The sequence below is a fragment of the Cydia splendana genome, chromosome 8, assembly GCF_910591565.1.
Source record: "Cydia splendana chromosome 8, ilCydSple1.2, whole genome shotgun sequence".
NCBI classification, from domain to species: Eukaryota; Metazoa; Arthropoda; class Insecta; order Lepidoptera; family Tortricidae; genus Cydia; species Cydia splendana.
The window spans coordinates 10,956,551-10,980,537 of NC_085967.1; the positions used below are offsets into that span (position 1 = coordinate 10,956,551).

The 23,987-nt window shown below is 37.3% G+C and overlaps 1 protein-coding gene across 1 annotated transcript; it reads left to right on the forward strand.

The window, feature by feature from the left end:
- Nucleotides 1–5,112: 5,112 nt before the first annotated feature.
- LOC134792842 (multifunctional protein r) lies at nucleotides 5,113–23,974 on the forward strand. Its single transcript, XM_063764245.1, has 11 exons — nucleotides 5,113–5,267; nucleotides 7,556–7,675; nucleotides 8,354–8,495; nucleotides 9,043–9,313; nucleotides 10,433–10,746; nucleotides 10,844–13,985; nucleotides 14,076–14,180; nucleotides 14,277–14,525; nucleotides 14,892–16,652; nucleotides 20,150–20,533; nucleotides 21,981–23,974. Exons 2-11 carry the CDS (start codon nucleotides 7,558–7,560, stop codon nucleotides 22,185–22,187), a joined length of 6,693 nt encoding a protein of 2,230 aa, XP_063620315.1. The 5' UTR covers nucleotides 5,113–5,267; nucleotides 7,556–7,557; the 3' UTR covers nucleotides 22,188–23,974.
- The last annotated feature ends 13 nt before the right edge of the window (nucleotides 23,975–23,987 follow it).

Genomic DNA, 23,987 nt, shown 5'->3' on the forward strand with positions numbered 1-23,987 from the left:
CCCGATTCATACTCATTACACTCGTTTTAATAGTTAATTACGTAGCAAGCATCGTATTCGTCTGGAGGTCCTGAACTGACCGACTTACTATGGTAAATTATTGACGATTCTCTCCATTCGGTAATTTCAGTAAGGAATTGATAGCTTAGACTCTTTATTTCTTGAAAAGCAACATATTACATTTAAATTAATGCTACCCTCTTATCTCCAAAATTACTGGGTCTACAATTTACGTATTTAACTACATATAAGATTTCAAAAGGGAACGCTAAGATTGCCCTTTTTAAGTCCCCTTGTTTCAACGTCTTACGAACTGTATTTCCATACGAAATCGACATGGGCAATGTTGGCGAAAACCTCAGAAAACTTTACATTTACCCGCCCTCAAAATTGACAAAAAGGTGGGTTTAATAATGATTTAAAAATTCAAACAGTTCGAATACGCCTGTAAGCTAATTCCATTAATTTTATATCAATTAAAAATACATATTGGTATAATAGTTTCGTAAAGAGGAGGTGTGCAGACATAATACAAAATTAATTAAAAATAACATTTAAAAAATGAATTATGACTTCGTAGTATATCTATGTATAACAATAACAGGCCCGTTACTGCTGGTAACCCGTGGCTGCTGCGAAAACAACAAATCTGCAAGCGGCGCAAAAAAATCGTACCTACTTACTTACACAAAAGCGGCATTATCAAGTGATCATAGGTAATCAAATGAAAAGCAGAAAGCAGGATTTTACCTGAGAACCATAAAACGCATACTAGTTCAGTCATTATAGATTTTGACCTGTCAATAATTAGTTCTTGGATTTTTTTTTCGTAGGTCCCTCGGGGGCTCACTGGGAGTGTAAATTCAAAAAGTAGACTGAATCAGGCTCCTGCGTATATTAAAAAAATGGTTCTTTTTCCAAAAAAATGGTTTTTCTTGAATAACTCGGCCATTTTTGATTTTACAGTAAAACCGTGAGGACAAAAACTGTAGGAAATTTGATTCTCTACAAGTATTTCCTACAATTTTTGTCCTCACGGTTTTACTGTAAAATCAAAAATGGCCGAGTTATTCAAGAAAAACCGTTTTTCGAATATAAACAGGAGCCTGATTCAGTCTACTTTTTGAATTTACACTCCCAGTGACCCCCCCGAGGGACCTACGAAAAAAAATCCAAGAACTAATTATTCACGGGTAGGGTCGGTTTTTTTGGATATAATGACTGTACTATACTACCTGCGATGGCCGGTTAACTTGCGATAATACAGTGGAAACTGGATAAGTGGAACCTGGGTTAGTGGAAAACCTCTTTAAGTGGACCCAAGTTCTCGGTTCCAGTCCCTTGGCAACGAATTACCTCTATAAGTGGAATTTTGGGACCTCTATAAGCGAAATCCATTTTATCGAAAATTTCTTATTTTTACCTCTGTAACTGGAAGCAGCCGTCTCCGAAACCTCTATGAGTGGAATAGCTCGGCGTTGTATTTTTAATAAACCGTCACAAGGAGGGTAGTTTGTTTCGTTAACATTATGGTTCGTGTTTTAACTACGTATTTTGTATGAGATCACACATCGTTCAGTTTTTTTGCATTAAAGTACAATCGGTACATTGATTTATTTAACCATACTGGTTTCTCTTGCATAAATAAATATTAGGAGCGATTTTGTTTTTGTAATTTTGAAAATTGTATACGAGTAGGTACTGTGGATTATTTACAGTATTGCTTTTTTTAAAGTCAGGATTACATACCTATTTTTGTTAATACATACATATCTACATACATATTTAATAAAAGATGCTTATTTAAGTCTTGATCATACCATACGTGACCTCTATAAGCGACATTACTAGCATCCACAACCTCTGTTAGCGAGAGCCTCTGTAAGTGAGAAAACGTTTTATTTGAACCTGGTTAAGTGGAAAACTGGATAAATGGAAAACCTGGATAAGCGGAACTAAACAGCCGGTCCCTTGCGATTCCACTTATCCAGTTTCCACTGTATTGCTCAAGTAATTACATTAAAATCATTCATTACCGTTCAGGTAATAAACTTTAAAAGCAACCGCTGCTTCGTCGATGAAATTATCAAATTTGTTCGTTGTTCGAGACAAAAAATCAAATCAAATCAAATATCATTTATTATCAGGCAACTAAGGCCCATAGATAGATACATACCTTACAAACTAACATACATACAATAGTAAAATCTTACAAGCTAAAAATTATTTCGGCGACACGGCGGTTTTCAGATGTGTCGCATGTTCCGGTGTAGGATTTGGCAGATTCCCACGGAACCGCCGAAACACCACACCCTTCGGCCAGAAGTCCGCGCTCGCGATGGTTAACAAACATGGTGGATGGTGGACAAACGTTAGTGGACAAAATAGGCCCTATGACGGAATTAGCCACATTGCCCTTAATAGTATAACATTTTCAGTACATGGTCTAACAAATTATTAGAAAACTTCCAAAAACTTTATAATGCAGAGTTGACTTTGAACTACTCTAGATTGAAAACGACGGAATGGATTGTTCCAAAATACATTACCTAACTTATTGACTGTCCGAGTGTCGACACATTCCGACAGCCAATAAAAGTTGATGTTGTTGTTGAGTGATTCTCAAAATAGTGACATCTTAACCTGTCATCGAGTTTTTGAATTGAATGTATCTTTATTTGCTCTTTTTCATATGAAACAAAAATGTATCTAGATAAACTAAAACAATGTTTATCGAGGCCAAGTCATTATTTTTATTTAAATTTAATACTTATATTTATAAAAAATAAAGAGTAGCACTTTTCACTGTAACCTGTCCTGTCCAAAAGCATCGCTTTTCCAGTTTTAGTTCTTTAGATTTTATAAGCATCAAATTATGTAAATAAAATATCATGCTATATAATAACAGAAACAATACATTTTAAAATGTAGGTACTTTGCACAGGCCTTATATATATTTTTTTTACAACAATATTCACGCACGAAGTTTGTCCAAGGATATTTTCTCTGTTAACCTGTACCAACCTGTACATGCGCGCTATTGCATCTGACTCATACACAGAAAAAAATATTTAGATCATAACTATGGCAAAATATTTGGTATGGTAAGTATCAAGCTAACCACCGTAGGGTACCATCATGACCCAAGTGTCGTAGTTTCGTAGAGACAAGTGGTTAAAGGCAGACATCTGGGGTTTTGTAACGGAATGTTAACTTTAACTTGTCTCGATTATTTTAAGAATTTGGTATGGGGCCTAATGTAATAATATCATTTTCACCACACCCGCTCGGAAAGGCTTACTTTGCACTTCAAAAACTGATAGCAAAGTTGCATTTTATTTACATGTGAGGCAAAGTAATCAAAATGCAAATTTCGAGTTGTTTTCTTATGTTTGCTGGTAGAATTGACTTTTAAATGATGATTTTGGACGATAAATATTTAATAACATTTATTTGGACTTCATTTGGTTTGATTGTGTTTGATATTTTACATTTAATATTTGCTTCTGGTTGGTGTGGTGAAAAATGTTGTGTTTCACTCGGGGGCAAATTTTGTTTAACCCTTGTGCTTTGAAACCCTCGCAACGCTCAAGATTCAATTTTTCGAACCACTCGCTACGCTCGTGGTTCAATTTTGGAATCTTTCGCTTGCTCGGGTATCAATATTAGCACGAGCGGTTAAACAACAACTTTGCCCCCTTGTAAAACAAATAACTATTTAATATTGTATGAAGGTTTATTCATCTATGCTAAAAGTGAGACATTCGTATTATTATCCGTTCAAGGGAAAAAATAAAAATGAATGTATTTTTCACTTTAACCTGTGTTCAATGTATAGGTTATTGTAAGTCTTGAAAATAACTTCTTCATTTTCCGTTCCCTTTTAAAAATTTGGGGTACTTGAAGTAGTAAAATATATTTTTCATTCTTAAAAGTAAAAAAAAATACAAAAAAAAAAATTATTAACTTTAACCTGTCGATGCCACTTTCTTGAGAATCATTCTGTTACTGAATGCATTTTGATTTGATATTTGATTCCGCTAAGGGCCAACCGCGAATCACGACTTAAGTTTTGCCTCTCTGTCGTAAATACTTACATAATTATGAATTCATACATATAACGTGCCATACTGCCATAGATAGGCAAAACTTCGTTCGTGGTTCCCGGTAGTCCCTCTGATATAGGAGTGCCTGGATTTGAATAACTATCAGCTGGTGTTTAATTTAAGTGTTCCCTGTTAAACTAAACAATAAAACAGCCAAATTCCAGGCTTCAAAGACTTCATTATTTGTCGACTAGAAATGGTGACGGTGGCTTTAACACACATGGGATTATTTAGAAACCTTGGGGCTATTCGAAATTATGAGGAGTATAACTCGTAGGCATCGTAAGGAAACCGGACTAATCTCAATAAGGTTTACCCTCTGGGTTGGAAGGTCAGATGGAAGTCGCTTTCGTAAAAACGAATGCCTATGCCAATTCTTGTGGTTAGTTGCCAAGCGGACCCCGGGCTCCCATGAGCCGTGGCAAAATGCCGGGACAACGCAAGAAAGATGATGATACTCATAGGCTGACTCCAAATTATATGATTTATCATAATAAGATTTTAAACAACAATGAATGTAAAAATAACTGTTTAGTGTTTAAATATTTATAGTGAGTATTGTTCAATATTTTTAATTGATAATCCCACGCGACGGTTTTTAAGTTAATAATTACATTCGCCTAAATCGTTCAAATGCGTATCTATTTATTGTTTCAGCTCCCTGTAACTACACCGTTACTGAAACTGATTATCAGACGGATGGTGTTAACGGAATTGGTATAGATAATTCCAACTGAAATGGTAAATTAAGGTTAATATTAACGTAATTAACGCTAATCAATCATTAGGGTTGAAATTGTTTATACCAATTCCGTTAACACCACTCCGCTGCGCTGAAAATGCTATAAAATTTACGATGTCTGCTGATTATGACGGATGGAATGTTAACTTCGCACTTGGCCGTTAAATGTGCGCCTAACTTCCGATTGATGTCCTCACAAGCCTGTTACCCAAGTGTGAGAGAGACGAAATGAAGCAGACACTGGTGGAGAGGAAACGAGACGGATAAACTGGTTCGTATTGTAATACTGATAACACGAGCATAGGAACGAGGTAGGAAGATCTCAGGCCGGCCTGTCGTTGTGCAGAGCTCGACAGCGCCGGACTATTTCCAGCCGGCTAAACTATAAAACACGTGGTTCGTGTGAACCTTTAAATCAAGTAAGTCGCATCCATTCATAACAAAACACGAAGCTTTATACCCATTTTAAGTCGTTTTTACTACGCATTGTGATTCGTCATACACGTGTTTATTCCGTAGGTACGTGTCCTTTAACGAGTGCCTACGATGCTTAGCAACAACGAACGCAGAAAGTTAGCGTTGTCAATCAAGAGTCGCTAACTTTTATGGGGGTCATTGAAGTTTAAACTAATTGTGTTGATTTATAATTTTAATGTTACAAACAGTTTTATCCATATTTATAAATACTTACTTGGTTTCTATTTTTTATTTTAAAGAGGTACCCTTGTCAGCAATACAAACATCTTATATAGGTAGGTACATTTAAATATACCTTATCTAAAATTGCACCTATTTATTTGTGGACTATTAATAAAAAAGCCGACTTAATCATAAGATGTATGGCTTATAAAATAAATGAGATTAAAAAAAAAAAGTATTTAAATAAATATTTCGTACCTTGGACCTTACATGTATATCATGATCCTACCTATCGTGGGATTCGTGGGTAAGTACCTATGTACAAGTTCATATATATTGAGTGTAAAAGTTAGTTATTTACTAGTAGCTGCTGTAAACAATTTTAACTTTATTTTTATTTAATTGATAACTTGTACCTATCTAATTTAGGTGCTTACATACTATTTTCTTTCTATTTTTTAATAGACTTCTCACTGTTGTAATAGTAAAAATGATGCAGAGAATAAAAATAAAATGTAAAAAGAAAAGTACTTACCTATTTCCTTCATATGATACCCGACGCTATACATAGTATATTAGTATGATAATATATATGTTATACATGTAAGTATTTATTTATGTATGTACCTGTTATGTATATGTATTTTTATTTGCATTGGAATTTGTCTGTTTTCTGTGTATTGAGTGATAGGTTTCTTTCATTGCATTTGCAACTTACTGACATATGTAAATTTATTAATTTTCGCTACCTAAAGGTTGTCTGGAAGAGATTGCTTTTTAGCGATAAGACCGCGTGTTGTTTACCTCTGCTTGTGTTTCTGTTTTTTTTATTGAGGTGTGTAATAAAGAGTATTGGAATTTTTGATATCGTACAAAAACTTATCAATGTACCTACCGGTACCTAATACGGATTTTTTTATACCATAGGCGGTTATCACACTGGACGCGATTCGCACGTCGCTCCGATGCTTGAGCGAGACAACGCTATGCTCGTATTATAGCGACATCCCGCTCGCACATCGGAGCGACGTGAGATTCGCATTCAGTGTGATATGATAACCGCCGTAGACACAATAATGTTAAGTACCCGCGACTGTACTTGATACTGTAATTAAGTACGAAGAGTTTTTAGCGCTCAATAGGATCATCCAACTTCATCTTAAATAGGTGTCGTTTTTGACTTTAAGATGCCGTAGGTTCAGAGACCGGAGTTATTGGAAAATCGTACCGCTTTTTTAGATCACACCCGTTGCAAACAAAAATTTTATTAGCAATCTTGAGGATTTTCTGAAGTCACTTCAACTAATTCGAATTTCGAAAGATTCGAATCCTGATTATTTGACTTTCGTTAAATTGAAAGAAATCACGAACATATAGGTCTAAACCTAAAACGCACTTTAAAAATTTGTAACAATATATGTACCTATGCACAAAAGCTAAAAATAGGTATGCAAATTGCTTCTAAAAATGAGCAATTTTACTTTTTTTGTTAATACCTACTTACAACAAATTAGAATTCAAACACATGATATAGGTACGCGGCAGGGATCGGATACCGGTAATTTTTGTTTGGGAACGAAACCGGTAGTTTTTCCTTCTTTGTTAATTATTTCATTTCTTATTGGGCAATCTAATAATACGAAGTCGTTACCTAAAAACACAACTGAGTCCTACATTTGGAGTATAAAATAATTCAAAATATATGGTTATTTCGAAGTTTTTGCAAAAAACCGGTTCCGATTTCTGGTCTAATCTAAACCGCACTTTAAAATTTTGTAACAATATATATGTTTAGGTATTATTGATACTACTATAAAATTGCTTCTAAAAATGCGCAATTTTATTTTTGAGAAAATTCATCGCTTACTTGTTTTTGTTAAAACTTACAACAAATTAAAATTCGAAAACATTATATACGTGGTCCCTAGCACGCACATCCATCTCGTTCACGCTTACGCTCAGTGAGAGTGAAAGAAGAACACAAACCTACGGGGCCTTAATAACCAACAGGATACATTGATTAATTGATCGACCATAAAATAGTCAACGTGTGGTTTGGGTTTTCCAGAAATGGCACAAGAAGATTTAAGTTGCGAAGTGGGTGGGCTGTGCAGCCTGGTGCTCAGCGATGGGTCCGTCTTCCAGGGCAGGAGCTTCGGCACGCTGCTGCCTGCTGAGGGTGAAGTTGGTAAGTACCTACTGTTGTTATAGTACAGTCTAAAGTTTTAAGTTATAGTGACAATTGTATGTTGTCTCTATATTCATATTGATTATCACTGTGACAAAGGTACGAAATGGGTCATAATTGTCATAAATTAATACTTTCGACCGTAGATCCACGTTACCCATCAGCAGACCTCATCCAGCTGATCGCTACGATTGAACGTGGTGGCAGATCGTCATCAGGGTCTATTGCCCCACGTGACCGCCATAATACATGAGGCGGGGCAAATGGGAATGATTTGTTATGCAGCGCCTATTCGTAATCATGCAGTCAACCTAGCGCTGCAATAATTATATACATGTTCAAACAGTAGTTTTTGTAATTGTATTTCGCACTGTAGGTCCTTTTAAGTAGGTACTAATGTTTAATTCTTATCTTGAATTATTTTCTTGACCTTCACTGACTGGTGCGGCGCGCAGCACAAGGCCGTACTTGCAGGATCGCCATGTGATGTGGGGCGTTAAAGGAGAACTACTTTGACTGGAGTATAGGTTTATTGTCTCTTAAATAACGAGTACATGCCATTATATGTATACTAAGCTATGCACGTGTGTGGGTAAGGCGTAGTACACACACTATCATTTCAAGTTTGTAGTTGGTTCGAATACAAATTTAAAATGATCGAGTTCATCGTTTGTATAGTATTTCAGACCGGCATGGTGGGCTACCCCGAGTCGCTGACCGACCCGTCGTATCACGCGCAGCTGCTGGTGTTGACCTATCCTCTGGTGGGCAACTACGGGGTCCCCGACGAAGCTGAGTGCGATGAACACGGTTTGCCAAGGTAAGCAATTGAGAGTAAGTAAGTAAAGGTGTCAAGCCAAGTGCTACCTCAAATAAAATGCAAATCTTTTATCTCCATTCATGGACTTCCGGTTCGAGCGCCATCTTGATAGTCACGCGTTGTGAGTAATTCCTTTGTTTTTATGCTCATTAATATTGTTTACAGTGTAATATCGATATCTTATTTGCTAATTTGGTAGTGTGCAGTGAATGGAGAATTTTATTACCTAATCTTGAAATGCGTTTAACCACCATTTTGTCCACATGCTACTTGTAAAGTCTAGCTGCTATCGCTTTACAAGAGGTAATAAAATCACCGTACACTGTCTTGTACTAACCGTACATTATTTAGTCGTCGTATTTAGTTCCTAATACCTTGATACCTTAACTGGCGAAATAGTCCCACTGGACTGAAGCCATAATAATTTTAAAAGAATATCTCCATTCATATTTACTATCGACTTAGGTCTTATAATTAAATTATAGGTAAGTACCTATAAATCTGAATAATTTATAAATGACGATACGATTTTTTTTATTACTTTCAGGTGGTTCGAGTCAAGCCGCATTTGGGCAGCTGGCCTGATTGTCGGTTCAATGAGTAAACACGCAAGTCACTGGCGCGCCAAGAAATCATTAGGTTCCTGGTTAGCTTCGCAGAAAGTCCCTGGGCTCTGTGACGTTGACACCAGGGCGCTGACATGTCGGCTGCGAGAGGGCGTGACATTGGGCAGAATTATACAAGGGCCGGTCCCGTCTGCCCTGCCACCGCTTTCTGATCCCAATACGAGGAATTTAGTGGCAGAAGTATCCGTCAAGGTAATTTTGCCATTTGTAGGTATAAGTATTCTATTTAGTTATTGCGTATCTGATAGTGTCATGGTAAGGATACTATATATACTTACACACAACACAAATGTCAATTACTCGAAGCAAATACGAGGGTCGCACTGAAATATTCGGGAATGGGACACTTAGAAATAACATAATAGAAACAGGCATATAATTTATAAAAATGTAACTCTTTATAAAACTTTTAAGGTATATTCCATTTGGTTGTCATTTGTATTTAAGAATTACTGGCAATTTGAAAATTGTATGTCGAACATTATTTGAATTTTTGGCCAAGTGATTTTTCGGATCATATTTTTAAACGGTTTTCAATATGCCCTCAGCGAACAAATAAAAGTTACAATGGGCTTCTGTTATTTTTTTATGAACTAGAGTTCATCGTACGCTCGTTTGCAGTTAAAATTAAATATGAAAGTCACTTTCATTTTATCCCATGGGTGATCTTAAAGAAGCATGTCATTCCAAAGCGACGTCAAAAATTAAAATCGCATTTGTGCTGTTAATTAAAAAGACTGCCAAAAAAGTTGCATATCGGCAGATTTCGACATTCCTAAATATTCATATGACAACAGTAAAAAAATCTTTTATATATATATATATATGTAAAAAAACTTCAATTCCGTTGGCTACTCCACGAATTTCATACAAAACCACTAAGGCCCCAAAATCGCCATACAAAAAGGACTTTGGGATTATGAGCCGTGTGCATTACAGAATGATTACTTTCAAAAGAAAATTTATATGCGTGGTCAGTTTGAGTTTAAGTATGTATTAAAATAAAGATTGACCGTCTAGATGCGACAGTTTTCTCTATTCCCGACATTTTCAGTGCAACCCTCGTATATAGGTACCTACCTCTTAGTGGATAGATACTTATAACACAGTTTGCAATAATTAACTAATAAGATTGATTACACCTTTCCATGGAAATAATAAGTATAACCTTACTGTGCCTGGCATAGAAACAATAAGTTTGGAGAGCCATGTAAGAAGTGAGCGTTTTGAATCCTTATTATTCTATGACTATAATAATTTAAACGTCATTCTTAATGTTAACTTTAATTAATATTAACATTTTTATTATAGACCGAGAAAATATACAATCCCAATGGCGACGTGTCGATTATGGCTGTAGACTGTGGTCTGAAATACAATCAAATAAGATGTTTGATAAAAAGGAACGCCAAAGTAACCGTAGTGCCATGGAACCATAAGCTCGATCCACAAAATTATGATGGATTATTTATAAGCAACGGCCCAGGCGATCCAGATGTTTGTAAAAGTGTTGTTGAAAATATCCGCAGTGTTGTCAAATCCAGCAAAGTAAAACCAATATTTGGAATTTGTCTCGGTCATCAACTACTTTCAACTGCTGTTGGATGTAAAACATTCAAAATGAGGTAAGATCCCAAATTATAATATTTATGGTACAAATAAATAAAGTAAAACACTTATAACAGTTATAACAGTAAACTAAATTCAGTTTATATTTTCCAGTTATGGCAACCGTGGACACAATTTGCCCTGTACACACAGCGAAACACGTAGATGTTTTATGACATCGCAGAATCACGGCTTCGCTGTAGATAGCAGTACTTTACCTCAAGATTGGAAAATCTTATTTACCAACGAGAATGATAAAACTAATGAGGGCATCATACATGAATCCAAACCTTTCTTCAGTGTACAATTCCACCCAGAACACACTGCAGGACCCACCGACCTGGAATGTCTATTTGACATTTTTATTGACTCGGTAAAAGCCTATAAATCAAAGCAACCGTGTGTTGTAAATAAGATGATTACCGAAAAATTAACATTCAGTCCTACTATAAATGAAAGACCAAAGAAAGTGCTCATTCTGGGTTCTGGGGGTTTGTCTATCGGTCAAGCCGGAGAATTCGATTACTCGGGTTCACAAGGCGTAAAAGCTATGCAAGAAGAAAAGATTCAAACAGTGCTGATCAATCCCAATATTGCAACAGTGCAAACATCTAAAGGATTGGCTGACAAAGTTTACTTTTTGCCTATCACTCCCGAATACGTAGAACAGGTTATCAAAGCAGAACGTCCTACAGGCGTTTTGCTTACCTTTGGAGGACAGACCGCACTGAACTGCGGCGTACAACTTCAAAAATCCAAAGTTTTTGAGAAGTACAACGTAAAAGTTTTGGGAACACCCATACAATCCATAATAGACACAGAAGACAGAAAGATTTTTGCTGAAAAAATCAATGCGATTGGTGAAAAGGTGGCCCCGAGTGCCGCCGTATTTTCTGTGGAGGAAGCAGTGTCGGCGGCTCTTCAAATAGGGTACCCTGTGATGGCGCGCGCTGCATTTTCATTAGGTGGCTTGGGATCAGGATTTGCAAACAACGAGGAAGAGCTAAGAGCCCTAGCGCATCAAGCTTTCTCACATTCTGATCAACTGATAATAGACAAGTCTCTCAAGGGATGGAAAGAAGTTGAATATGAGGTGGTCCGAGATGCTTATGATAATTGCATTACAGTGTGCAATATGGAGAACGTGGATCCTTTAGGAATACACACGGGAGAGTCTATAGTTGTTGCGCCGAGTCAAACTCTCTCGAATCGGGAATATTATATGTTAAGGAATACTGCTTTGAAAGTAATTAGACATTTCGGCATTGTTGGAGAGTGCAACATACAATATGCTCTTAATCCTCTTTCTGAGGAATTCTACATAATAGAAGTCAATGCTAGGCTATCGAGAAGTTCAGCTTTGGCGAGTAAAGCTACGGGTTATCCATTGGCATACGTAGCAGCAAAATTGGCTCTCAGCATCCCTCTGCCAGAAATAAAGAACTCTGTGACAAGAGTAACCACAGCTTGTTTCGAACCAAGTTTAGACTATTGTGTTGTTAAAATACCGAGATGGGACTTGGCAAAGTTTACAAGAGTCAGCACCAAAATAGGAAGCTCCATGAAAAGTGTTGGAGAGGTCATGTCTATTGGAAGAAACTTTGAAGAAGCGTTTCAAAAAGCGTTACGTATGGTTGATGAAAATGTTAACGGATTTGATCCCAATATACAAGAAGTGAATGAAAATGAACTGAGGGAGCCCACAGATAAGCGGATGTTTGTTTTAGCAGCTGCTCTTAAAAATAATTACACTGTAGAAAAACTGTATCAACTGACACAAATTGATAGATGGTTTTTAGAAAAGTTTAAAAATATTATTAACTTTTATAATACCCTCGAGCGTGTCGACCATAGCTCTATAACACCAGATATGCTAAAAAGTGCTAAACAAATCGGATTTTCTGATAAACAAATTGCTAATGCTATTAAAAGTACAGAATTGGCAGTTAGAAAACTAAGAGAAGAGTTTAAAATAACACCGTGTGTTAAAAAAATTGATACAGTTGCTGCTGAGTGGCCTGCATCGACAAATTACTTGTACCTTACGTACAATGGGACCCAGCACGATTTAGAGTTCCCAGGAGGATTTACTATGGTGTTGGGATCAGGCGTTTACAGAATCGGAAGTTCTGTTGAATTCGATTGGTGCGCAGTGGGCTGCCTTAGAGAACTGCGAAATCAGGGCAAAAAGACTATTATGGTTAATTATAATCCTGAAACTGTTAGTACTGACTATGACATGAGTGACCGATTATATTTCGAAGAAATATCATTTGAAGTTGTTATGGATATATACAATATAGAGCACCCAGATGGCATTGTACTTTCAATGGGAGGACAGCTTCCAAATAACATTGCTATGGATTTACATCGACAACAAGCAAAAATATTAGGCACTTCACCCGACATGATAGACAACGCTGAAAACAGATTTAAATTTTCTCGCATGCTAGATCGCAAAAACATATTGCAACCGCGGTGGAAAGAACTCACAGACTTAGAATCTGCTATAGCTTTTTGTGATGAAGTTGGCTACCCATGTTTAGTCAGACCTTCTTATGTGCTCAGTGGAGCTGCTATGAATGTAGCATATTCTAATCAAGACTTAGAAGCTTATCTCAAATCAGCTAGCAAAGTGAGCAAGGATCACCCTGTAGTTATTTCGAAATTTATTATGGATGCAAAGGAGATTGATGTTGATGCTGTCGCAGCTGATGGTGTAATTGTATGTATGGCTGTATCCGAACATGTAGAAAATGCTGGAGTTCATTCTGGTGATGCCACATTAGTAACCCCACCACAAGACATAAACAACGAAACGTTAGACAAAATCAAAGAGATCGCGGGCATTGTTGCAGAAACGCTTGATGTTAGCGGTCCTTTTAATATGCAATTGATAGCCAAAGATAATGAGCTCAAAGTTATCGAATGCAATGTGAGAGTTTCTAGGTCATTCCCGTTTGTATCTAAAACTTTAGACCATGATTTCGTGGCGACGGCAACTAAAGTTATTCTTGGACTGCCAGTAGAACCTATTGACGTCATGAGTGGTGTTGGAAAAGTGGGTATAAAAGTACCACAGTTTTCTTTCTCTCGATTGGCTGGAGCAGATGTTACACTGGGAGTAGAGATGGCATCTACGGGTGAAGTAGCTTGCTTCGGTGAAAATCGCTATGAAGCTTATCTAAAATCCCTTATGAGCACAGGTTTCAGAATACCTAAAAAAGCCATATTACTATCAGTCGGGACATTCAAGGTAAATTTTGTTTATCTGAACCTACAAATGCACATTAATTTCAATATTTTTACATTGCTGATTATAACAATGTATTCTTTTAATTTACAGCACAAGATGGAGTTATTACCTAGCGTACGCACCTTACACAGAATGGGATATAAACTATATGCCAGTATGGGTACCGGTGACTTTTACACGGAGCATGGAGTAGAGGTATGTTACCAAAATATAAGTAGGTAATCAGAATCACATGTTTAATCATTATTTTCATATAAACAGTACATAAACTTGGTACTTTCGTATTTCCAGGTTGAAAGTGTGCAGTGGACTTTTGATCACATTGGCGACCCAGAAGACGATCGCTCAGACGGCGAACTGATGCACTTAGCAGATTTTATGGCGAGGCGTCAACTCGACCTTGTGATTAACTTACCTATGAGAGGAGGCTGTCGTCGGGTGTCATCCTTTACCACACATGGATATCGTACGCGCCGTTTGGCGGTCGATTATGCCGTGCCATTGGTAACGGATGTTAAATGTGCAAAACTTTTAGTACAGGTAGGACTTCTTGTTTTATAAAATTACTATCCAGAATGAATGACTTCAAAATTCCCTTCAAGTAGCGGTCGACCTACATATTTTAAACCACCATCAAAAAGTCTTGTTTCACCTTTCCACGAGGCATCCTCAGAAGAGGCTGGAGATAATACTTATTATAAAAACGTTATCTGCCTCTGTGTTGCTAGAATTGGCAAGAGCAATAAAGAGGCAGATAATGATTTTCGATTTTTATATTTTGGCGGTAGGCCCTCTGGTCAGCCGTATTAGTTTAGATAAAACGTAGAATACATAATAAAAAGATCTCCTCATATGAGGAGTAACTACCTACTTTTTAGATTATATAAAGCTTGTGTATAATTTCAGGCGATGATGAAGTGTGGTGGCATACCACTAATGAAAACTCACACTGACTGCATGACTTCACGCAACATTATAAAGTTACCTGGTTTCATTGATGTACATGTCCATGCCCGTGAACCTGGAGCAACGTATAAAGAAGACTTCGCTTCCTGCACGGCTGCTGCCCTTGCTGGTGGAGTCACAATGATCTGTGCTATGCCGAACACAAATCCACCAGTCATTGATAAAGCGTCTTACGATTACACCGCTGCATTGACTCGTGTCAGTGCTCGTTGTGATTACGCTCTCTTCATGGGTGCTTCAACCTCAAACTGTGACACTGCAGCGGAAATGGCTCCTCAAGCGGCTGCCCTAAAGATGTATTTAAATGAAACCTTCACCACGTTAAAGTTGAACGATATGACGGTATGGCAAAAACATCTACAAAATTGGCCAAAGAAAATGCCCGTCTGCGCTCACGCGGAACGTGAAAAAACCGGAGCAATTATTCTTATGGCATCTTTGTTGGATCGCCCCATTCATATTTGTCATGTGGCTCGTAAAGAAGAAATTTTAATTATAAGGGCAGCTAAGGAAAGAGGATTAAAAGTAACATGTGAAGTCTGTCCACACCATTTGTTTTTGAGTACAGATGACATTGACAGAATAGGAAAAGGCCGTGCTGAAGTTCGGCCAGTGCTTTGCAGTCCTGAAGACCAAGCAGAGCTTTGGAAAAATATGGACATGATTGATGTTTTCGCAACCGACCACGCTCCTCATGCTGTTGCAGAAAAAGATGCAGAGAAACCTTTACCGGGATACCCGGGCTTGGAGACTATTTTACCTCTATTGTTAAATGCTGTACACCAAGGACGACTCACTATCGAGGACATAATTAATAAGTTCCACAGAAATCCGAGAAAAATATTTAACTTGCCAGAGCAACCTAATACTTACGTTGAAGTTGACATGGATTACGAATGGACGATTCCAAACAGCATGGAATTCACAAAATCAAAATGGACTCCGTTCGCTGGTATGCAAGTTTGTGGGGCGGTCCATCGCGTCACCTTGCGTGGTGAAATTGCATATGTGGAAGGTCAAGTTCTCGTTCCACCAGGTTTTGGTCAAAATGTCCGTGATTGGCCAGCACCGAAAAAACAATCCTTCCCAGTCTTTGCCATTGAAAAACCGGAAAAAGAACAAAGTAGACCGAGTTCTGCACTTGATTTTCACAGCTCTGCTGATTTCAGCCGGTTGAGTGACCTTGACATGGAGCAAATGGAACCTAAGCCAGAAGGAAAATTAAACGTGCACTTTGAAGCACAGAGAGGCGCTTCGCCTCTGCCTGGACAAGAACGCCCGATTTCAAAACGAGAAAGATGCGATAGTTCATCTTATTATAATCCTCCACAGGTATCTGTTTCACAGCGGCAAAGAAGTGATCTGTTTGGCAAGAGTATTCTGACTGTCGACTCATTTGGCAAAGAAACTCTCAACGACATATTTAATCTTGCTCAGTTTATGAAAACAAGTGTGAGCAAGGGACGTTTCTTGGACGATATTCTGCGAGGAAAAGTCATGTCTTCGATATTCTACGAAGTAAGCACTCGTACCAGTTGCAGTTTTGCGGCAGCCATGCAACGACTGGGTGGTTCTGTCATCCACACTGACGCGACAAGCTCTTCAGCTAAAAAAGGAGAGACGTTAGAAGACAGTGTTGCAGTTATGTCCAGTTACTCTGACGTAGTAGTACTCCGTCATCCGGAACCTGGAGCAGTGGCTGTAAGTTACTTTCACCTTATATCTATATTTTTGGAGTAACAATAGTAGATTGTACAACAAGGGCATAAAGTGACCCATTTATACCGGAGGCAATTTTTTGGTCTGAGCGAAGCGAAGACCAAAATAGTAGACGAGGGTAAAAATGGACATTTATGCCCTTGTTGTACACTAGGGCTTCCAAATACCGGACTTCTTTCAATACCGGTATTAATACCGAAACTGTCTTCATCAATACCGGGACCCCGGGATCCCGGTATTGACTATAAATAGGTTAAAAAATTTGAGTTTTTTTTTTAAAGGCTCACTTTTACACCAGATATGTATGTCCTTAGCTTAGGATATTAAACAATAATCGCCATCAGCAATAATTATGTCAACCCTCCAGGTTGGCAATCATTTTTTCCGCTTTGTTCACTGAAATATGAAACCTATGGAAGTGAAACGTCAACGAATAATGCGTGCCACTGTGACGTCATCTTAGAACTAAACATGGCGGTTTTAGTGCTGCCCAGAAGATTTTTACTGTTACTAGGTTTTATCGATACATCGATACCTTTTTAACGTTCTCGGCTCATTTTATTTAAAATACTAAGTATGTATTATTTGTGGAGTTTATGTTTTAATAGGAAGTAAGTAAATAAATAAAAATTCTTTATTAGTATATTGTTATGTGAAAAGATACTTTGATTTAGTAAGATGTGTGGAGTCTAGGACAATTTCGTGCTTCAAATTTGACAGGTAAACGAGATGACGCTGTACTACTCAATACATATTGCGATTTTTGCGGTAACACTGATTTTCAAAAGTTGACGTTTGACAACTTAGTGACCGCAAAACACATGGCGCAGTACAGCGCCATCTGTTTTGGATGTCAGAATAAGTGTACGTGTTTTTCTTGGACTTTACCTCTCTATTACAATCAATTTTGTTGTGTTGCTAACCCTGAAGTCTGTAACACACTACCTCACTGCACCTCGACCTTGGTGCGCCGTATCTATAAGTGAGAGCGATACAAAATTCAAGCTTATTAAGCGACGGGTGAAAAAAAACAAAACAGCTTCAGAACATTTTTTTATTACAAAAATAAGGAATGACTTCCGCTCTTCAACTTCTTCAACATTTATTCAGCAAATAGGCCACAAGGGCATTTTTATACGTCAAAATAATAACAATACATTAACCATTTTATAAATTACAACTATATGTATATGGTCTCTTAATGTCGAATTATATAAAAAAACTATAATAATGATATAAAAAAGCCCGCAGGGCAGCTTGTGGAGTAACGACCCCACGGACCCGAGTGCTCCCGAGAGTCGGTCAGGGTCTCCATCTCCAGCTCTTTCTTTTTATGTAAGCTATAAAAATGATTTAATTATTAAATTAAGATAATTTAGTTGGTTTGAAGCGGGGTAGCATGATAAAATAAGAAAATATAAATAGGCAATCATAATATATCGATATCAAAGTCGATAAATAAAGTACAACCCTAGCTGAAATGTTTACATTATTTAAGCGTAAAAATATAGTTAAATAAATCCAATCACTTCATGATCTATAACTGCACAGAAGAACCTTGCTATTTATAATGTGAAACATCCTTAAATTTCCCAGGAACATTAACAATAACCAATATTTTTCATGTAAATTATAGCGTACCTGTGTATGGTTAAAGATGGCTGATTTGGTGGTTTTCTTATGCCGCACCCTAATACACTACACACTGGCATATTCGCGACGTAATTATTCACATTTGGCTTCAATTATTTTCAATCACAAGCAAAATATTGAAAGATAATTAATAATTTTAATTTTCACCACGACTTTTTGACAGGACAAGTACCTGCTGAACTGACAGACAATGACATTTGCGTGACTAAACATGGCGGATTTTCGGCCGCATTAGGTATTTACGTATTTTCATGGAACACTTTATGTCCGTACTGAAATACTGTCACCTTTTTTTGCTATGGGTTACAGTGCTGAGTAAAAACGAGATAGATATATATTTATGTGTGTGCCGTCAAAATGGGTGCTATTTCTATAAGCAATTGTACGTATAGAACAATATGTCTTGTCCCTATTATATAGGTCTATGGCTTTGTTGACTTCACAAGTCACATTTTTAGTTCAACCTAATAATCAGCCAATAAATATTCTTTGGCACCAAAAATTCGTATGCCATTACAATTAATGTCTTTCTACTTTTTGATAAAATTTTAAGAACTAATTATTTTTAATTATTATAAAATTATAGTTACTTTTTTCGTATCTAGTTTGCAGTGAAAAATCTTACAATTACATGTACGAAATCTAAATATTTGGGTTCGTCTTTGACGTCTCGAGAAACGTGTCCAGGGTTTTCATTTTAAACTAATTAACACAAAAGTTATGGCCAGAAAACCAGTTTAAAGCCTAAAATTGTTCAACTTTGATGCCAAATATCTCGAAGGCAATGAACTTTGAAGTAAATATAGGATAATAAACTGCAAAACGTAATTCAAGACCAAAAAAAGTAAGACAATGTTGCCACTGTAATAATTTGTTTGTAAAATAGTAAATTCCTTTTGATAAATAATCACGCTAAGATAATTTATTTATTAGTAATTTTACTCCTGCGAGTTAAAATAGTACTTTTATATATGTACTTATTTTTGCATTAATACAAGACGCCCTAGTAAAAAGTGGCAACATTTTCTTACTTTTTTTGGTCTTGAATTACGTTTTGCAGTATATATTGCTTCAAGCTGTTGTTGTTAATATAATAAACTACAAAAAACATTAGAAAACTAAGGGATTCAGATCGAAGGTCATTCGCGTGGGGTGGCCCCTTAATATATCCAGAACATCAGAATTTATCACCAAATATTTATCTAACGCATATGCACAGATCTTGTTTCAATTAAATGATCTTCTTTAATTAAATTGGCAAGTTATCTTTTGATACAGCCGAATTTGACCATTTTAATAGATTTTAAACGTTATAATAGGCACATTTTCCTTGTTTTTGAAAATACCGGGATCCCGGTATTTCATTAAAAAATACCGGTATTGAAAAATCTGTTTAAACAGACGGGATCCCGGTATTTCGGGATCCCGGGATCCCGGTATTGGAAGCCCTATTGTACACTCTGCTTTTCACTTCGATTGCGAGGAAAATATACAAAAAATCAAATATTTTAGGTTATTTTAACGTATTTATTCAAGACTAAAGAAAATTGTTCTTGGGCCGGTCGGAGGCGCGGGGCACGCCGATCGGGAGAGCGCCGGTCGGGGGCGCGCCGGCAGGGCGGGCAGTTTGTATGGCAGAATTAAGACTTTATTGCTAAGTCAATATGGGTCGTAATAGATGATTTTACTTTATGCTCTAGAGCATAAAATGCGATTTTATGTCGTCTACGCACGACATAAAGTTGCACTTTTTGAGCATGAGAAGTGAAAATTAGTATTTTATAAACCTGTAATTTCTAATAAGTACTTAATCGCCTTTTTTACAGCGTGCCTCACGCCATTGCCGAAAACCTGTAATCAATGCAGGAGATGGAGTGGGAGAACATCCCACACAAGCATTACTAGATGTATTCACCATCCGAGAAGAAATTGGTACAGTTAATGGACTGACTATAACTATGGTTGGTGACCTTAAAAATGGGCGCACCGTACATTCACTAGCCCGATTACTTACACTGTATCAAGTCAATTTGCAGTATGTGAGTCCGCCTGGCCTTGGAATGCCAAAACATATAACAGATTACGTTGCGTCCAAGGGAATACCCCAAAAAGTATTCGAACGTTTAGAAGATGTACTGGCAGAAACCCACGTCTTATACATGACGAGAATACAAAGAGAGAGATTCGAAAGCCAAGAGGAGTATGAGAAGGTAAGTTATTGCCATTATGTATTATTTGCCAATATAGTATTCTTATTACAACAAATGCGACTTGATATTCCTTGTGCATCTGTTTGCAGTCAAAACCTACCCCCATTTAAAAATTTAAGTAACGTGTTCTATAATACTCTCCCCTACCTTCCTTCTTTCGTTTTTTTCAAATATAAGTACTTTTTATGAAAAAAAAATAACAAGCCATTTAGTTTTCTGAAATGTACTTTTCACGCCACTGTTCGGAAATGTGGCAATAGATGGTCTAAAACCAAGCTGGAAAGTAGGCAATAGCTGTAGCACCTGAACCACCACTACTACAATGTTTCATTGTTATCATCATCTGTCATTGATGACGGTTCGCTACAGCAATGAGTAACATTTAAAACATAAAAATCAATAAAAGGTCTTTTTTGGTGCAACTTTTACCTTCAAAAATAAAATTAGGTTATTTATAGGACCAATTTCTTGTTAAAAAAAAAAGAAATGTCAAAACCATTCATTTCATTTTTTTTAACAATTATCCATTCAGTTCACGCTTAAGGCGTTTTTTACTTTTGAAGCTGTTTGTGGTTTTTTTTTAACAAAAACGCTTCTAAGTTTAGAGTCGGTTTGAAGCAAATAACAGAAAAACGCCTCTTAAAAGTGATAAAAAAAGTAAAAAAGGCGGGATCTGAAAATACTTACTGAATTGGATAGTGTAAATTGTGTTTGATTAAAAAATACAAGAAACACGTATCAACGCTCGCTATAAAAATGAGTTAGTGAAGAAAATGATATTCTTACGCTGACGCCTACCGAAATTCAAGAGACAGCACAGGCAGTGGCTAGTAATTTGCTACCAGAGAAATCGCGGGATAGTACTTATAGTTATGCAAATGTTTTCTTATTTCCTCGCAGTAGTCGTGAAAAGCACTATGTAATGCCTCGGCCGGAAACGCTAAAGATGGACTCGTATTATTAGAGGGCCTCCACTAACGTGTCGGCCCTCAAACGACTCGTCCATCTTTTAGCGGTTTTCCGTCCTCTCCTACAATGTACTATAACCATACCTCGAAGTTCATGGAGTTTGAAAAAAAAACACGGTGTATGAGATTACAACTTGGTTATAAAGGGTGTAATAATGCTTCGTCGAAGTGAAAGATCAGTATCATTAATTCTATCATTACTAATGATGTTGGTACCATCGCCCACACACTTAACTGTCCATCGGTGGACCTTATGTCTTTTGTAATAAGGTCCTCCAATGGACAGTTAAGTGTTACTGTTTGTACTTTAGCACTGTTGACGGTAGTTAAAGTAATTCCGTAGTGTAGTTAATGTGCAAAACTCGCTCTTAGAGTACAGTTCACGTAAGGTTTCCATGGATTTCCACCGGCCAGTGCCCAACACGGCGGTTACTGTAATGGAAAGACGAGGAAACGCAGCAAAAAAATATTTGTTGCAGGCCCGAGGAGTGTTGGTGGTGACGCCGCACCTGATGACGCGCGCGCGTCGCCGCATGGTGGTGATGCACCCGCTGCCGCGCCTCGACGAGATCTCGGCGGAGTTCGACACGGACCCGCGCGCCGCGTACTTCCGCCAGGCCGAGTACGGCATGTACGTGCGCATGGCGTTGCTGTCCATGGTTGCTGGTGTCAACCCCCTAGTGTAGCTTAGCTGACTTAGCTGTAGTGCGGCTGTGTGTAGATGTAATTTAGACAATAAGTATCAATAGATGCAGTGACGTATTTGTTTGTAGTGTAGGTACCTAGAGTATGGCCCTAAGTACCTAGTTAGTCTTCGGAGCTACTTTTACCATGAATATAACTAATATAAGTCTTCGAAAATTGGAGTAAAGAAGTTTATCCCAAAGTAATAATACAGTAAATTCTTTTTCGTGATGGAAAAGTATATGAATAGGCACGTATACTTCGTTGTATATATGCACATAATTTAAAAAAAGCCGGACAAGCGCGAGTCGGACTCGCCCACCGAGGGTTCCGTACGAATTTTACTTTTTTGCAATATTTTTTAAATATATTTTTTACAAATTTATAAGCCTCAGATTTTTCCTTGTACCTACTTGTAGAATAAGACGATATTACATACTTGCCAAATTTCATAGTTCCAGGTTAACGGTAATTAAGTACCTACCCTATAAATTTTGATTCCGTTGAGAGTATTAAAATATGAGTTTTTTTGCGGCGTAAACGGTCGTATCTTTTTTTTAACGTTAACTTAGAAGTTTGATTTTTTTTTCACAGCTTCAAGGAACTGTATACTTGAGTATTTATGGTTTTAATTTCAACTCGATACCTCCACGCGTTCCCGAGATATAGGGTCTCGACAGACAGACAGACGGATGGACAACAAATTAAGTGATCCTATAAGCCTATAAGGGTTCCGTTTTTTCCTTGTGAGGTACGGAACCCTAAAAACGGCCAAGTGCGAGTTGGACTCGCGTTCCAAGGGTTCGCACATCACAGTTTTTTTTTTTTTTACGTGAAACGTCTTTAAAACCTGTAGGGGTCGGATCAAAAACCAGTTTAGTAGGCGCGGTGACTCATTTCTCGGCAACTATAATATAATATACAAAGTGTTTATATCGATGTTTAGAGAAAAGAAGCCATTATTCCGTATTGTACCGCTGACAGAGATGGCGCTGATTGTGCGCTAGAAACGACTGATTCGGCGCTAAAATGACCTGTTTATGCGCGCTGTTTATTTAATGGACGGATTTAGAAAAGTGGTGTCTTCTGGTAGCTCTTACCGAATTACAAAAATTAAATACATACCTACGTGGGATTCTAACAACCTGTGTAATAAATAAAAATATGGAATTTTTCACAAACATTTTACGATTGCTCTAGGGCCCATTTATAGAAAAACTTTCAACTACTTATACTAGGACGTAAGTTTGGCAGTCATGGGCTCTTGCTCTATACGGCGAGTGCACGCTGCGATGGCCAAAGTCCAAGCTGCGAGAGTGTAGTGCTCAAATACAGAACAATAGTACAATTGGCTAAATACGAAGGCCGAAGGATATACATTATCACAGCCTTTTAAAAAGCTATCGTAATCGCATCGCTAGAGCTAGAATCCATCTAAGCAAACGCGTACCACACGTCCTCAGGTACAGCACTTGCCCCTTGTTTAGAGAATTGAATATCGATCGTGATTAGTTAAATTATACCTATGTTTCATTTCTCCACTTCCCTAAAGGTTGCCTGGAAGAGATCGCTCTTTAGCGATAATGCTGCCTGTTGTGTTTACCTCTGTCTTTATGTATTATGTGTTTCCTTGTACATGTATTTTATGGTTGTCCAATAAAAAGGATTTGTATTGTATTGTATCGATTTACATATGTAAAGCATTTTTTTGACAAAATATATTAGGTAACTATGTATGACACCCTAAAAATAAAGTTTACTTTAATTCATAATAAGTAGGTATATGATTTGTTCCACAACAT